Source organism: Amphiprion ocellaris, chromosome 23, assembly GCF_022539595.1.
Source record: "Amphiprion ocellaris isolate individual 3 ecotype Okinawa chromosome 23, ASM2253959v1, whole genome shotgun sequence".
NCBI classification, from domain to species: domain Eukaryota; kingdom Metazoa; phylum Chordata; class Actinopteri; family Pomacentridae; genus Amphiprion; species Amphiprion ocellaris.
This window is the reverse complement of record NC_072788.1, coordinates 8,309,535-8,327,310: the sequence shown is the minus strand read 5'-3', so window position 1 is coordinate 8,327,310 and position 17,776 is coordinate 8,309,535. Positions and strand designations below refer to the sequence as shown.

The following is a 17,776-nucleotide window of genomic DNA, read 5'->3' as shown; positions in this document are numbered from 1 at the left end:
TGCTTCTAAAACAGTGCACAGTAAGTAGTTTTGAAGAAAGAAACTTCTAAAGGAAGGGTGTCGAAATAAATCTGATTGAGATCCCGAATATTCTTTTCTAAAAATTCCTATGTCAACAGTCCTTACATCAAATTCAATTCAAGTAAAACAAATGCACAGGCAGGCATATAACAGTATCTAATGTTACACACAGCTAAGATTGCGAGATGCACAGTCCAGCTCCTATTCTCCATCCTCTGCAGCTAAAAATGTAGAACTGAGAAAACACAATAAAAAATACAAGAATAGCTGCCTGTACCTGGAAGTGGAGGTTGGTGTACTGTCCTCCAGGTATCTCGTTCTCATAGACATCAGCGTTGCCAGATTTCATGGTGGCAGTGCAGTCAAATGGAGCGTACAGGCCTCTGGCTACTTCCCAATATTCACTGTAGTCGAACACCTTCTCCAGAGCAATGCCTGCAACACAACACAATGAAACCACATCAAATCAATGGAAACCACGCACAGTAAGACTCGATAATACTGATGCACAGTAATTTCAACCAATTTTGCTGCTTTTCTTAAGACAGCAAAAGGCAGAAAGAAATGCAAAGTTTTTCACAGCAGCCTGTAATATGTGGTGGATTTGGGTTTATTATAAACGCTGCACTGACAGACATGAAGGCTGTGCACAGAGATACGAGCCAGTTGCTAATTCTGCTTTAAAACCAAAATCTCTTCTTTTTTTGCTCGATCGTTTTTGTCCCCTTGCAGCTGAAAAGAGGGAAATGATGTGATATTCACCACAAATAGAGTTGAATTGTTGTGGAAGTTTACATGGCAGTCTGCCATTTATCTGCATTAGTCACATCAACAACTAGTGCTAGCAAGTCAATTGTGAATTTATGCAGTTGATTTTAATGTATGAGAATATAAACATAAAGTGAAACTTGTTACAGTTTTGACAGATTGCTGGGGTTTTACAAACCAGCACAAGTGTCTGAAAGAAAGAAACCAAAATGTTGTAGTCTGCCAGGAGTTCACTTTTTGATAACTGGACTAGAGAGTAGTGCACTTCATCTACTTTGCCTAACTGTAGGTAAAGTGTACTATTAGCCTGTGAGTGTGCTTGAAAGCTGCATTTTCATCTTGCCTTTTTTCACATCTGAACTGCTCATTAAATCTTTGTCAGATTTTGTGATCCTTAAATAAAACATCTGTTGCTCAAATTCATGACATTCTGCTGCTGCCGGTTAAGGTGCACTAAAGCCGATTACCTTGAAAGGAAAAATCTGCTTTAATGCCACGACAGACAGAAATGGCAGCACACAGAGCTTTTGGCTAATGATGACAAAAATCATCCATGTTAATGAGACAAACTTAGCTTGTTACTTCCACAACAACCGAGTGACGAGCTTGTGTTTTTATGACTCAAAGAGAGCGCACACTCCAAAATGTTTGCGTGTCTCCACTGTGATCTTGGTGGGAGAATGGAGCTACTGTGAAATTAATGTGAAATTAATCTGCATGTTGTTGCTCCTCGAACTCAGCCGCTTGTCAAGCCAGGCTGTAATTGGGTCCATTTCCTTCTCTGTATGTGAGCACCATTTTTGTTGCTTTCATTTATGCTTCCGTTGTGAAATTATAGTCTCAGTTTACAAGGGGAAAGGACGCCATGTTCACTGTGACAGCAGCTTTTGTTGATTCAAATGTAAGCTTGGGTCAGTTGTACCAATAAGCAGCACCAGCTGAATATTTCAGACTCCACTTTATGAACTTGTGGCTTGCAGTCTGTGGACAAAAGATGTTTTCAACATTGCACATAATTAGGAGTAACTAAGTTCTCCCATCTGAAAAACTGTGGATGCACTGCATTCTGCTCTGCTCTGCTGAGGCTACTGTGGCTGTAAAACCCTCTGTCATTTGTGTAGCGGACTGATGGGGCAGGACAACAGACACACTCCTAAGCAACACACAGAATCCAGGGTCCCTTTCTCACAGCTGTGGATTTGGTAAGAAACCATTTCAGGAGACTGCTAACCTAAAACTTTCACCCAAATGGAACATCTGCATATCAAAACTTGCTTTGGAACAATTAACTGAACAGTTTTAAAGCCTCAAAATGAAGAAAATCAGCAGCACTGGAGTGATGACCTCAATATCTGGACTCATCAGGAAACAGTATTGAAGAAGAACAATTCATATGTGAGGTGTTTGTGGAGAAGTACACACACGAGACACAAACACCCCTTTATTCTAAACACATATAATTCTTAAGTCTTATTTTTTATTGTTTAATGCATCTGCTTGTGTTCTTAGTTATACTAGAAGTTTACTTTCATGTATCCTGGAAATCTACAATTCATAAGTTGATTCTTATGTTTACACTTTTTATATTATCTCAGGACCTCTATGAGATAAACATACCATGTTTGTATCGTTTTAATCAGCTTTTCAGCGGCATTTAAGATCATTGAACAGAGTGAGAAGTTGAATTTGTATGTTTAAGAAATCCTCTCAAAGTAAGTTATGAAGGTATTTGGCCTCTGACCACTCCTGGATGAGGAAGCTCAACACCTCCCCTTGGGATGAACACATCCACAATTGGTTAGATGCTGATTTGAATTTAGCTCTGAAACTTTCTGTATAAAAAGAAAATCCCTGGAATGAAATGCATTGGGGGTATAATGTTGGTTTAAAGTAACTGTGGCTTAATGTTATACAGGCTTTCTTTTTATGTGTGTTCTGACTACTTATTTTGGGATTCCTTTCTACAATTTAAGGCTTATTTTCTATGTCTTACTTAAAGTTGGGCTTGTTAAGTTACATTTATAATGCAGCAGCGGAAACATTCTCTTTATTACTATGAGCTTTTACTAGTTTTACATCAGCACTTTTTCAGTGCAACTTTGCAAAGCTGCCATCCTGTCTCTGCATTCCTGAACCAACTCATCCAGCTGATCATCACAGCTTCACATCCTGCAGCAGCCTCCCCCTCCCTCCTATAAAGGCTACGCAAGTGTCATTTTCCATCTGTTCAATTGGTGAATATACAAATTATGATTGGCTTCTCAATTACAATCTAATTCTATATTGACCACTACTCTACCAACTGCTTCCAGTGACGATCACAGTTAATTTGTTTATCTGCATTAATTTATTCACTGTTTGTTACATCATTGTTGTTTACTGCTTGTCTGCAGTATCAGTAAATAAATGTTTGTGTATAATTATCGTCGGTTCTACCGTATATTTCTTTATTTGAAAACTGGAAGTCAACGAAATCAGAGTTCACAACTTTATAAGACTGATCACTGCTAGTAGATTTGGTAATTTTATTCATATTCAACTGAAAATATTCCTGATAAAGGTCTCTCAGATGGCCAATTTAAAAATATCTGAGTGGTGCCCCTGATAAATGAGTGCAATTTTAATCATAAAGTGTAGTTTTTACGTATGTGATGCGGCTGCATGAGTCTACACAGCTTTGACTACATTGTTGTGTGTGCGAGGCTATTGCACAACATATGATTCTTTCATAAAATGTTCAAATATCACTATATCCACAATTGGCCACATCTGCATGCAAATCTACATCCAAATCTATAAATATGTTCATTCAGTGCAAAATTAAAATGTAAGTACGCTTTAAATCCTCGAAAGACAGAACTTAATGCATATCACAGAGGACAGAAAGAGTTAAGTCTCATTTGGAAGAATTAAGATTACATGAGAAGGTGGGAGATAAGATTTTCCCTGCAGTCGCTGGTGATTTAATTCACTGCTCTGGACTGGATTTTAAACTTGATCGACATTCAGAATGACAATTCAAAGAGAAAGCAGATAAACTCATAGAAATCTGCAGCTGGGTGTCTTCCTTTATGTGTGATGAGCTTAAATAACAGTGGTAGCTGAGAGGAAATTTCACAACTGTGTTGGAAGATTGACCCCAGGTAAAATAAAAATCCCACCAAAAAACAACATGTAGGATCTTAGAGCAGTGTTTTATATTTTTTTTGTGAGTCCTTCCCTCCATCTTAGTGGAAGATGCAACTGTTTGCCCAAATCACAGTAGCTACATTTATGTGGAAGTAACAGGATTGCAATGAAACAGAATTATCCATTATAGTACTGCAAAATTATTAGAATTCATCATGAAGAGGTCATGAAAAGATTCACAGCAATCCACCCAGTAGTTTGGCCAGTGGGCCAACTAACTGACTGAACCTTTATAGAACAACATCACTAGTGTGGCTTCAAAACCCCAATCAGTCCACTGCAAAGGAAAGGTCAGGGGCTTAGTGAAAGGTAGAAGTTGTACTTTATCACTTTAACTAACTGAAAAAAGCATTTCAGAGTCACAAGCTCCAGACTGTGTGATGGAAAGGCACCTGGTCCAACAGCTGAGCTGCAGCTTGTCCAAGAAACACTGTTTTCCATAAGCCTACTGTGTGCAATCTTCCTCTCTCTGTCTCATCAGCCAAACACTACACCTGTGTGAGCTGGACAGTCTTAAATTGTTAAAAATGATTAATAATCTTCATTTACCAGAGAAGTGCTTTGGCTTGGAAGAATAACAGGAGCATGTTTGCTATCCAAAAAGGAAAGTTGGCTGTAAAGAAGCAAACACACCAGTACTCTGTTCTGTCTGCATCATTTTCTGGTATTGTAATAAACTACAGGCTAAATCATGCTGAAGGTGATACTGCATAGGGTTTTTTTTTTTCCACTGCTGGTTACAATTCCAAAATCATTTCCTATATAGCATGTGTATATATTCCACAGACAGATGTCCATACATCACACATTAGGATGGCAGCAGGGCAGCGACAACGAATCATTAATATTCAACTCAGCAGCACAAACCGACTAATACAGGTTAGAAACACAAAGAGTCTCACATATTTTGGAATTTGTAAATGTATACATACATTTTCTGCACCAACAGAGTCACACACATAGCGTTTGTGGTTGATGTGACAATGAGAGCAAAGCAAGACGCATAGATGAAGACAGATGAGGCACAAGGGAATTGAGGGAGAAAAGAAAAGACAGAAAGACAGAAATGGTGAGAGAGAGATGGAGTCGATGCTAAACGTCCCTGTTCACCTCCTCTTTGTTTGGGTTTAGTTGCTGTGGGTTCATCTGGGACTGCTGCATTTTGAACGGCTCATTGTTGTTGCAGCTGAAAAATTTTCAATTAAATCCATGCATGTCGCATGAGTTAAGGAAGTAAATGCAGTGCCTGAGACTATGTATCACTTTTAAAACGCTTAAGTTGCTGAATAAATAAACTGACAGCTTAAAGACAAATGGATCAAGCTGAGAAACACTGCTTTTGACATTTCTTTGGGACAAAGAGATACTGTGAGAGCTGCTAAGGGAGTGGAAGGGAGAGAGGGGGAGTCTGAGGGAGTGAACTAGGCATGGAAAGTGCTGTTAATTGCTTTGTCACCAAGTGAGGGGGAGGGAGGAGGAGGATGGAGAGACAATGTGAAAGAAGCGGGGGTGATAGGAAAAGGCATGAGAGCATAGAGAGGGAGTGAGATAGAGGAGGCAGAGCACACTGCACAGCACTGATTACTGCTTTGAAACAGAGATGGGAGAAAGACGGGAGGGAGTGAAGGAAAGCAGTCAACAGACTAAGGTCAGCAAGTATGGAAGTATCCAAGGCACTGCACTGCTTGATTACAAAAGTAGTGACATAGTCAAACTGAGACAGAAAAGGGGAGAGGAATTAGGTGAAGCAGGGATGAAAAGAAGAGGCAAGCACAAGGTGACAGGTATGAAAGAATGTGGACGTGAGAGGGAGTTTGTCTGCATGTATATGCATAATGCATATACCACGGTCACAACAGGACACAGAATAAGTATGCAAACATGTATGTGAGAGGGAGACATCCTGCATCCCAATCTCAGTCTCAAGTGAGGCAAATTGAAATTCAATGAACAAACTGACAGACTTGAGAACCTGTCACTCTTTAGCAACGACCTTGCCTTTCTCTCTGCTGTTTTTGTGCTACTGTACGCTCATGAATTGATATTCGGTCACAAAAACTGGACTGTGTCTAAATGATGACAGAGTTTCTATCATGTCTATTGTATTGTCCAGAGCAATATTTGTTAGCTCCAGATGTGAACCTGCTGCATTCAGCTGAGGGTTTAAAACGTAGATGGAGGCAGCAGCAGTAAAGAAAAGGTTTTCCTCTCAAAGCACAAGTCACACATCATCCTCAGAACACAGCATGTTTTAATGGATCTGCTGCTGTGCTGTTTTATGGACTGTTACAGAAATTGCTTCCTCTTTTATGACAGATTTTTCAGTGTATGATTGTTAAATATTTCTGTCGAAACAATGAGCTGAGGAAAGAAGCCCGTTCACATTGAAGGACACCATCAGGGGCTAATAACATCAAGACCTGATGTTTACAGTTATCTTCTGCTTGACAAAAAAACGCTGTAGCTGCTCTGGAAATTCAACCGGACATCTTGTTTTCTGCTTGGCCATTCATCCACGGAAATTAGAAATGGCAAAATGAAAAGTAATGTGGCACTGAAATGCAAGGAGTAATGTCTTTTTTGCTGACCAGTGGTTTAACTTTCCACCTTGCTGCATTGATGTAGAAATGCACTCAGGAGTAACTCAGTACACTGTCAGATCACTGCTGAGCAATGTTACAGGTTTAACAGAAAATGCTCCTGACCTTTGGGTATGATTTGTAAAAGCACACACCTGTCTATATAAGGTCTCACAATTCATATCAGAGCAAAAGCCACGCCAAGGTTGAAGGAATTGACTGCAGAGATCAGACACAGGACTGTGTTAAGGCACAGATCTGGGGAGAGCTATTAAAAATTGTGCTTGAAGGTGAAGTTCCCAAGAGCGCAATGGCCTCTAAAATTTCTAAATGGAGAAAGTTTGGTCCAGCCAAAACTCTTCTGAGAGTTGGCTTGCTGTCTAGCCAAACTGAGCAATCACGGGAGAAGGGCCTTGATAAAAGAGGTGATCAAGAACCTGGTGGTCACTCTGGCTGAGCTCCAGAGATCCTGTGTGGAGATGGGAGTAACTTCAGGAAGGGCACCTGTCACTGCAATGCTTCATTGATCTGTTTGCTATGGCAGAGTGGCCAGATGGAAGCCTTTCCTCAGTGAAAGATACATAAAAGCTCGATTGGAGTTTGCAAAAAAACAAACAAAAAACCCCACAAACACATAGGGACTCTCATGCTATAAGAAATAAGATTCTCTGGTGTGATGAAACTAACATTCAACAGTTTGGCCTCAGTTCTAAGCATCACGTTGGAAGGAAGCCAGGCAACACTCATCAACTGGCCAAAACTATTACAACAGTGAAGCATGGTGGTGGCAGCATCATAATAGGGGTTGTTTTCTGCCAGCAGGGGCAGGGCAAATGGTCAGTCTTGAGGGCAAACTTAATAGAAACATGCTCTCAGGACCTACTACTGTGTTAAAGGTTCACCTTCCAACAAAGTAAAACTTTTTTTTTTTAGTTTAGACTGATGATGGAGGAATCACACTGAACTATTGTAGCACAATGATGCAATACAACAAAATATAAATACAATGAAAGGGTCTGAATGCTTTCTGAATGCACTTAATGCACAATAATGTAACATGCAGGTGCCTCCTGTGACTTTTCAAACAGCACCACTTGCAAATTTATTAACACAACTCAACAAAAGGTTGCTAAATTACAGTCTGACATCGGCAGTCAGTGATTACTGTATTCATAACAGGACCCACAGAACCCACTCCGAACAATGTGGCATGGCATCTACGAGAATGTATTAATAAACATGCAAAACGTGTGACAGGAATGCAGGCAAATGTAACGAGAAAACAAGAAAATCTATTGTTAGAGGATACAAGGAGAACTTGGGGTAAAAACATTATCTGCATTTAGCTACCATACAGCCACACACAGCTTTTAATGTTTATAATATCCTGCACTACAGCAGCCGACAGTACATTAGCTGAGCCGTGTGAATGTAGTGTAAACAAAATTAGTGGGGCTTTTCGTGGTTCTGGGTAGTGGAAATGAGCTATCAGATCCAGTTAGCAGAGCTGAGTCAGTTTTCCCAATAGCATTACTCTACATAACTAAGCAGCAAACTCCACATCATTTTTAATTCCTTTAGCCTGTTTCATGTTCCTTCAATTTTTAAGTAGCATTTTTACAACTGTCTGCTTAAATATATTTGATGCAGGAGGTCACCAAGCCTGGTCAGTTATCAGAGGTGAGGGTGAGCTCCAGCTTTTCTGCAGCCCATGAAAATGACATTGTGCAGTACGACAAACCCAACGAGGAATGAACACATTATGAATCCATTCCTCCACTTATCATATAATGTCCCGAGAAAACCGAATGAAGCCGAGGTGCTCCACAGTGGTCCAGAGGGGCTTGTACATGAAACAGCTCTGATAGAACGTGGCAGAATATCGTTTAGGAAAGCAAATGAGTAACCAAGCATCATCTCAGTTGCCCCGAAGAACCTTTAACCTCTAAATCCTCCAGAGAAAGTTACTACAAAGCATAGCAGTTTCTGTGCTGTTAATTTTTTTACAACACACTGGAATGAAAATAAGATCACCTTATTCATGACTGCGAGCTGTATTTTTATATACGAGCAGATGGGTTTTTAAGCAGCAAATAAATCTGCTCATATGTATCATCTGCTGCTTAAATCTTTCTGAACTATCCATTTTATGGATCGAGAATGTTTTGTTTATCAGAGCAACCGTTTTTATTCATGACAATGGTTCCTTTCTTTTGGTCTGCCTCCCTCTCGTTTCCATCTTCCTCTCATAATTGGCTGTGTACATCATCACTGAGCAGGATGTGTAGGTTTCTCCGACTTAGCGCCATAATTACTGATGCGCTCTGTCATTTATTGATTCGTTGACTGATTTTCTTCCCTCGTGTAAAGTAGCAGACTCTAAGAAAGACACCCAAAAATCATTTCAGAGTATGATGGAGAGATTCTCTGTCTCACTAACAACCACGTACTGCAATAAAAGCTTAATGTGGAAATCTGAAGTTGCTTCTTCAGACATATTTGTTCTAACTTCTTCTTTATGGTTGAGCTAATGAGATTGATAAAATAGCAACTGGCCAGCATCTACCAAAACTCATCCATTACAAAGAACTTCCTTTTGAGATTACTCACTCTTTAAGTAAAGAACTGCTACTTACCAGTGTCAAGCTTGGTGCCCTTGGCACAGGCGACCATGGCTCCCATGCTGGGCTGAGAGGTCATCCCAGCCATAGAGTCAACCTAAAGAGAGACAATCCATATGAATACAGTTTGATTAAGTGTTAATCACTGCAAACACGCATAATCTGGGTCCCCAACTTAGTGGATTGATTGTTTATACATGAAGTAGAAGGTGCTCTGCAAATCTGCATCTAGTTCATGCAAGTATAATGAATAGTGGTCAGAAAGCATAAAACACCAGCTTCCCTTTCAACAGGATTTTTCCCCACAAAAAACCTTCGCTACCCTACTGAGTGTATTTCAGCTTGCTTCGTTTTGTGTTATTGTGCATCAATGTTTTATTATTATTGTTATTCATTATTTAACTCCATAAACTAATGGGGCCAATGCAAATGTTTTTAGAGAGTGAGTGTGATTCATGGTGGACAGTCGGTTGTCTGTTTCATTCAGTGTTACAAGAAACTGAACAGCACAACAATCCAAAACTGCAAATAGTAGCCAATTGTTTTAATGAAACTGCCTGTGCTGGCAGCATGCGTCAGTGAGCACAGTGAAGGGAATGTTCTTGGCTTCAACAATTGTTTCTGTTTAGTTTCAGCAACATTTCATTACACAAACTGCAGCAACTGGTAGGAAGTGAGTGTTTGTTCATGTTCAGGATAATTGGTGGGTGGACATAAGTTTCAAAATATTGGTAGTGGTCCCATGTCAGGCTTCTTATAACAAACCCAATATCAATTCTGAATAGAAGTTATGGTAAATTAGTAATGTGAGGGATCTGTAGAACGATTGTGATAAATACTCACTGCCACGTCAACTACATCAGCTCCAGCTTCAGCACAAGCCAGCATGGCGGCTACACCGGCTCCAGCTGTGTCGTGGGTGTGCACGTGGATGGGCACATCTGGGAAACGGTCTCTGAGAGCGCTGATCAGAAGCTTGCTAGACTCTGGCTTCAGCAGACCAGCCATATCCTGGCAAGAGAGAGAGAGAGACACACACAAGGAAAGAGGGGTGGAATACATGAATTTAATCGTAAACTGATGAATTCACAACACTAAAACCACCTACCTAAACCTGAACAGGTCTACTTTATGTTGCCAAAACAGCTCTTACCCAAAATACATGGATTTCACAACATCTAAAGGCCTCCTGTGGTATCAGGCACCAAAATGACAGCAGCAAATACTTTAAGCCCGTAAAGTATGAAGTGGGGCCTCCATGGATTGCAGTGTGTTTTACCAGCAGATTCCAGATACTCAACCGGATTGAGATCTGGAGAATATGAAGGCTGAGCCAACACCCTGAACTCATGTTCTTCAGACCACTGCTGAACCATTTCTGCAGGGCAGCAGGGAGCACTGTGCTGCTGTAACAGTGTATATATGGTAAATAATTCCACTTGCTGTAATTTGGTTTTAATCTAAGTTATTGTTGTTGACTGAATAGCGCCCTCTCTGGAGCTATAGTGTTATAACTGGCATTGGTGCCACACTCAGTTCCTGAGAGGTGTGCACGAGGTAGGTTGGGGAGACCAGCACAAGCTCATGAATGTTGTTTTCTTGATGTTCCTTTGTTTATTTTGTGAATATATGTGCAGTATGAACTACTTGGATGTTCACTGGATAGTGTTGATATGTATTTTAGATTTTTATTTGTTTAAATGTGTTCATGGGAAGTTTGAGACATTCTGTAAGGTAGCTACTTCCAGAGGGATGTGCACAAGATGCCTGAGCTCGCTGACCAGAGTGTTTTCTTATATTTACCAGATGATACAATAAACGGCACTGAGGAGACATTTCAGCCTTACGACTGTTTTTGAAAAATAAAAACAACACAGAGCCAAGATGTTTTGAACCAGCCAGTAAAAGTGTGGTGTGGTTACACTGCTGAAAGAGGCCCTCAAAGAATGCCGTTGCCATGTGAGTTGCGTGATCTGCAATGTGATATTCACACGAATGCCAGGACCCCAGGTTTCCCAGAGCAGCACTGCCTCCACCAGCTTGCTTTCTTCCAATAGTGTATCCTGCTATCTTCTGTTCTCCAGGTAAACAACGTACACGCACTCAGGAAAATCTGATTCATCCGACCCAGCCACCTTCTCCCATTGCTCTGTGATCCAGTTCTGACAGTTGTGCTCGTTATAGGTGCTTACAGCGATGGACAGGAATCAGCATGGAGACACTGATAGGTCTGCAGCTACACAGCAAGCTGTCACACACTATGAGTTCTCATATCTTTCGATCATGCTCAGCAGTACGTCTTTTTCTAGCAGATTATGCTGCAGTGGCTACTATTTTGGGACTGTCAGCTTTTGCCCATGACCATGTTGTTGTTTCACAAATTGGTGGCCAAGCAGACAGAACACCTGACAAGATCTGTGGTTCCTATTTTTCCTGCTTCCAACACCTCAATTTTCAAGAACTGATGGTTCACTTGCTGCCTTATAAATTCCCTCACCTTGACAAGTGCCACTGCGTTGAGATATTTCAATGTTATTCATTCACCTGTCAGTGGTTGTAGTTGATCTGTGTAATCTGGACGTTACTCCTCTCTTACAAAAAGAGTCGTTGGAGTGATCAGATCTTGGAAAAAAGGGGTAATGACTACTGATATTTTCTAAATAATCACTGCATTAACTGCTGAATTAATCTGAAATTAAAACACATGTTTAATTTAAGCCAGTTTTCTACTTCTGTTGTTGAGAAAGCGGCTTTGAAATCGCCACTTAGGAAAATCACACTTCTGACAGATCTGAGACAAAAAAATGATTAAATATAAATTTAAAAATTCTTGAACAGCACAACTAAATAAAGACACTTATGAGGATTATTTTGAAAAATAAATCTTAACTGATATTAGCAGAAATTGCAAATGGAGCTTAAATGTTTAGTTGCGCTTCCTTTGATGATCACTGCACTCCATGAAGTTACATTACATGCCCATTTCCTCTTACAAAAGTTAACCTCATTAGCTGTGGCAGCGTTCTATGAGACTGCCACTGCTGCGTACGAGGTTCATACTGTGGTAGTTTATCATTTCACGTCTGCAAATATTGTGTCATGCCTGAATAAAGAAATTAATTCTTTGTGAGCATTATCAGTCCATTCGTTTAGATAAGAGGCGCGAGTATACAAGTTATTTTAATTGGAGCAAGTTGAATACCATCGGCTGTGTTCAGCCATTAACTGGAGAAAATTTTCTTATTACACAAAATGCTAATCAAAAGCCATATATGTGTTTAAAGGGCTTTTAATTCAGCACAACACATTAGTGAAATTGGTTATTAGAAAAGGCTTTTTTTTTCCCTTCATTTATTTTTATTTTCCGCTGAATATCAATTTACATTCTGGCATTTCGATAATAATAGCAGCAAATGTAACACTAGCAACAGAAATAGAAGCAGAGGCTGTATGGTAAGAGAGGTAAACTCACACCAACACAACCGTTTGCTCAAATGATTAAAGAGTGGTAATTTCATCAAGAATTAGTCAAGTCAATGGAATTGCACCATCGATTAAAACGAGGGAGTACAAAAAACTTTAAACTGCTACTTAGAGCATCAACAAACCAGTTAGTGAAAGTTTAGCTGGTAGTTTAGGACCTGATTAAGATCAACGTGCAACAGCACGTCTGCTTGTGTGAATAAAGTGTGTGTATCTGCTTTTCAGTTATTCTTGTAGCAGGCTGGATGGGATTTCACGCAGAAGCAAACAAACAAATGCCAGTATCCTTCGATTTTCACAGGGAAGGAGAAAACTTGGCTTGTTGCAGAAGCCTAAACAACTTCTGCAGCAACTCTTGGATCCTATTTTATTTCCTCACCTTGATACACAGGATGTGGGTTCCAGCTTTGACAAGCTCATCTGCCAGTTTCACATAGTATTCCAGAGAGTACTTCTGCCTCATCGGGTCGGAGACGTCGCCCGTGTACGAGATGGCGGCCTCAACTACGCCACCTGCTGCTCCTGCAGCCTCCATACCCAGCAGCATGTTAGGGAGGTAGTTCAGGGAGTCAAACACGCGGAAGATGTCCATGCCGTTCTCCTTGGCCACCTCGCAGAACCTGAGGAGGTGGAAATGATGTTAGTTAAACAACACTTTCTACATCCTCATTTTAATCAGGTGAGGAAGACTGTCAAGACCTACTGTACACTGGAGGATTATTACACAGTCTCACCCACACACTTATGAGTTTGCCTTCATGCACAGTGTACTCCAGATAATATAGTGCACATCCGGGTTGGGATAAGCTGTTTATATCCATCACCGTATCGGTGCTCATAAATATCGCTGTACCTGAGTAAATACTGTATTCTCACTATTTTCATGAGCTTACAGCCTGTTAGAGCTCACAATAGCTGGGGAGAAATGTATACCCGCCTCATTATCCAAGTTGCTGGTGGTAAATCCTTCCCGTTATTGCTTTGGCCTTGGTATCTTAATCACGTTTTTCATAACTGGAGTGACTACTTACTGTAGCTGTGTGATTGTAAATGCAATATTTACTCACACTGAGAGCTTTTGTTTTGGAAAATAAACAGATAACCACTGTATGTCAGGCACACATTGTTATGTCTGTTTATTTGTGCCACAACAGGATTGTCAGTCCTGTTTGTGTGTGTGTGTCCAGTATTTTATTTAGTAATACACTACAATGTATACAAGTGCCGTTTGCCCATTGGCACCAAATGAGAAACACTGTACTGCCCTACATATCTAACCCAGAGCTGAAGTTATCATTATCTGTGAAATTCACAGAGGTTTTATTTTTTTCCAGAATGTGACAAGAAAAGCTCGTTAACAATCATATGACCCGTTCAATCCTCCAGGCGGTTTAGACATTTTAAAAATGCCACATCCCTCTCCCTGTAAAACGTACTCTGCTGTGACCCTGTAAAATGCACTTTAAATCAACTAAATGAAATGGAATTACACTTTGATTTGATTTAGTTAATGAAGACGCTTAGGTCACTTGGCTGCGAGCTGCCATGCTGAAAACGTTGCGGTCGAGTTAGTGACAGAGTGCAGGGAGGATGGAGAGAGAGAGAGAGAGCCGGGCAAACAGATCAAAGCCATTAATCACAATGATGTGCAAATTTTCGATGGCACTCCCCCTATGGGACGCCAAGAGTGAAGAGGGAGATGAAGAGCAATAGGCATCGAAGGAGGGGAGTTAAAAAGAGGGACAGAAGTGTGTAATGCAGGGAGATGAATGGAAACATGGAAAAGGGAGGCATGAGTAGGGGTAAATAATGACTCCACGATAGGAGGGGTCGGGCGGGGGCAAAAACAGTGAGGATAAGGGAGGTCTGCCTGTGTGTGATTCAGTACGAAGGAGGGAGGAAGGGACAGCTGCATCTGTCATAAACTAGCCACTACTAATTTACCTGAAGTGAGTGAAGCACACTGTGCATGTGTGAGGGAGGCAGTGTGTACGTCCCTGTCGGTGTTTGTGTGCGCGGCTGACTGCAGGTGTGTACTGACTGTGTTTATATGAGTCATCCACATCACCAACGAATCTGGTGAATCCATTTGGAAAAGAGACGTGTGAATGCATGTGTGTAGGCGCAGAGGTATTTATGGACCGAAAGAGCATTACTACTGTAGTATACATCTGTATCAATGATGTGTAACTCACTGAGCGTGGTAAGAGGCAACAGGAAAACATCAAACAAACTGACCTGATTAAATGTGTGTGAGTCGTGTGGTTTGTGGAGAGCTACCGTACATTACATCCATTTAGATACATTTAGAAAGAAGCAACTTTGTCAGAAGGCACTGATAGGTTTCAGCGATTGTCTGATATTCAAGGGCAATATTCTACATTTTCCCAGTTATCTGCATCACTATTTGTATTGGCCAGTTTTGATATAATATATTAAATCTGCTACCTGGGCTCTGAAGCAGCCACTTCTCTCTCTGTACATGTGACAACCAATGACTGAAAGCTATTGTTTACACAGAGGGACAGATGAGCACATTTGCAGAGCGAAGCAGCTCAGGGGAATTAGCAGACATGTGCTTTGAAAGTAAGGTTGCAAATGTTGCTGAAGTTGCTATAACCACAGCAATATAACATAAGAACGCCCATTTTCCAGATTACACTGACAGTTTTATTGCTTTTTTTTCTGTAGTGTTTTTGAGTAATTGCATTTCTATTGTTTTGCTAAGTTGGTTGTGTAATTATTCAGAGGTAGCTATACTTTTCAATCTTCTAAAAGGCCTGATTCTATTACATGGACCAAAAAAATAAATAAAAAATCACGTATGAAGTTGACGGTCACCCATGTTGTCACCATGGAAACGACCCAGTCAGAGGACATTTTCTAAATAACATGACAATGACAGACAATGAAGCAGAAGGAGAGGCAGCTGGCTTCAAGAAAGTCTTATTCAAATTGATGCTGTGCAAGAATTTGATAAAAACTGTTTTCGACACTGTGGGGGGGAAACAAATTAAATAGGAAACTGATAAAGCTGCTCCAGTGCTTTGAAGGGTTTCCTTAGATGTATATAGTGACTCAGTACTGACTGTTGTACATACTGAACTCCATACCAACACTGTTTGGTATACATTAGACAATACGGTTAACGTGTATACAGGCCTACATTTGCAACTCTGGTTTATATTTGTCAACGTATACTTTCATTCTCTTAAGCTGTTAAAAAATATTCACAGTAACACTCTTAATCATTTGGTTGTTTAAGAACTGAATTAAGATGAAGAACAGCTTGCTGAAATGTGTGTGTACGAGTGACTCACTTAAAGACAGCATTGTCAGGGTAGTTAGTGTAGCCCACAGCGTTGGCTCCTCTCAGCAGCATCTGGAAAGGGACATTTGGGATCAAAGCTCTCAGCTCCTGGAGTCTCTTCCATGGACACTCTGACAGGAATCGCATGGCCACGTCGAAGGTAGCACCTACACAGACACACAAACAGGTTGCGGTTTATTGCAGCTTTCATCTCCGGTCTTATTCATCATCCCAACTTTGATCTCAATTCGAAAAATCCCAAAAATAATATTTCAGCCTTCTTCACAAACACACACACAGACTGCACTAATTTAGGACACAATAGTGGATGCTCAAGTAACATATCTGATGGGAGTTGCACATCCAGTGCTTATTCTAACGCTTTTATCATTTCTTTTTAAAGTTGCTTTAGAATCTAAGGAATGTTCCACGGAAGAGGCCAAAAAAAAAAAAAAGAGAAGAGATAGCGATCTCTCATTTCCCTTTCTGGGGGAGTAGATTAGCGATTCTCATACCCGTTTATCATATCAGCCAGAAATATTGAAGCCTCCAGTGGTATTCTGCTGATCCAACACTGTCATCATTAAATTTCATTTTCTGAGCACCCATGCATTTGGACACGGAGAGAATACTGAGCACAACTGCTTGTTCCTCACTCTATAAGCAGAAGGGATGCCCTGGAAAAACCATCCTCTTCATCAATTTAAAAAAAAAAAATAAAATCTTTTCTCCCAATTTGGATTTTAGCCTACGTCAGCATCTCTTAAACCAGAGCGGAAATGACTCCAAGCAATCTTATCTGATGTTAAACATATTAGTATTAATGTTTCATACCATTTGAGATATCAAAACATGATGCTGAGTGAGGAATTCATCTGAGACAGCGGAATCAACTCTAATAATTTGATAACGTGAATGAAGACTGACAGCTGGTCCCTCGTGCAGGACATTAGGAATTTGCACTGCAGTAGTCTGCCTCTTTTTTGGAAAGATAGGCTGCTTCCAGTCTGCTGTGAATGTGAGCTGAAATAAATCAGATGGAAGGAGGGAAATAAGGTCTTTGTGCAGTCCCCATGATAGCCAGCAAAGTCAAGAAAAACTTATTTGGGGACAAACTGTCTCCTGGAATAGGTGTTGTGGAGATATATGGCCTTGTAACATCTTGTGTAATATTACATTTTATACATAAATTCAATAATAAAACAGTCGGTTCAGGCACACACTGGCAAACTCCATCCAAAGTTACAGAAACTAAACTTCTATCTTATGCTCTTAAGCAAATAAAGGAAGGCCCGTGGTGCATAAAAATGATTAATATCTCTAATTTGGATTGTTTGGTTACATAAACACACATATCTCAGCATTTTTGTTTAAGTGTGTAATTATACCCCCCATGCATCAGACAGTTTTTCCTGCCAGATCAATTTTAATGTCATCTGAGATTCCACTTTGCTCCTTGGTCTACCTTGGTGCTGTCCAGACTTCCTTGCTCACAGCTCACATTCTTTAAAACAAGCAAAAGTACTCTAAGATACTGATTACACAACTGCTCGGATAAAAAGGAGGCACACACCAACGTATTAAAGCACACTAATGAAGAATCTACCGCTGTTTCATCTGATAAATTTGCCAAGTGTGAAACAGATATGAGGAGCCGTATAGATACATTATGTGACCCAGTTCATTTTACTGTATCTTGCATGGTGTAGGGAGAAATGTTATATCAGGAAGGGACTTAATCCTCAAAGGGCTTTCACAGGCTTAATCTCTTCAATGATTCATTCTGCCTCTAAGCAGCTGAAACA

At 40.4% G+C, this 17,776-nt stretch overlaps 1 protein-coding gene and 1 long non-coding RNA gene across 2 annotated transcripts in view; one reads left to right on the top strand and one right to left on the bottom strand.

Annotated features, from left to right (window-relative positions):
• pcxb (pyruvate carboxylase b) overlaps positions 1 to 17,776 on the bottom strand; it is a 332,924-nt gene that overhangs the window by 37,148 nt on the left and 278,000 nt on the right. Inside the window, exons 16-20 of the mRNA XM_055007761.1 lie at positions 15,982 to 16,138; positions 13,041 to 13,281; positions 10,022 to 10,189; positions 9,194 to 9,275; positions 299 to 456 (exon numbers count right to left, since the gene is read on the bottom strand). Of these exons, the coding sequence (XP_054863736.1) occupies positions 299 to 456; positions 9,194 to 9,275; positions 10,022 to 10,189; positions 13,041 to 13,281; positions 15,982 to 16,138 (806 nt within the window). The remainder of the gene's footprint in view (positions 1 to 298; positions 457 to 9,193; positions 9,276 to 10,021; positions 10,190 to 13,040; positions 13,282 to 15,981; positions 16,139 to 17,776) is intronic.
• Positions 10,986 to 12,303, top strand: LOC118471310 (uncharacterized). The gene is made up of 2 exons (XR_008600603.1): positions 10,986 to 11,262; positions 11,363 to 12,303. It is a non-coding gene; the product is annotated as an uncharacterized LOC118471310 (long non-coding RNA).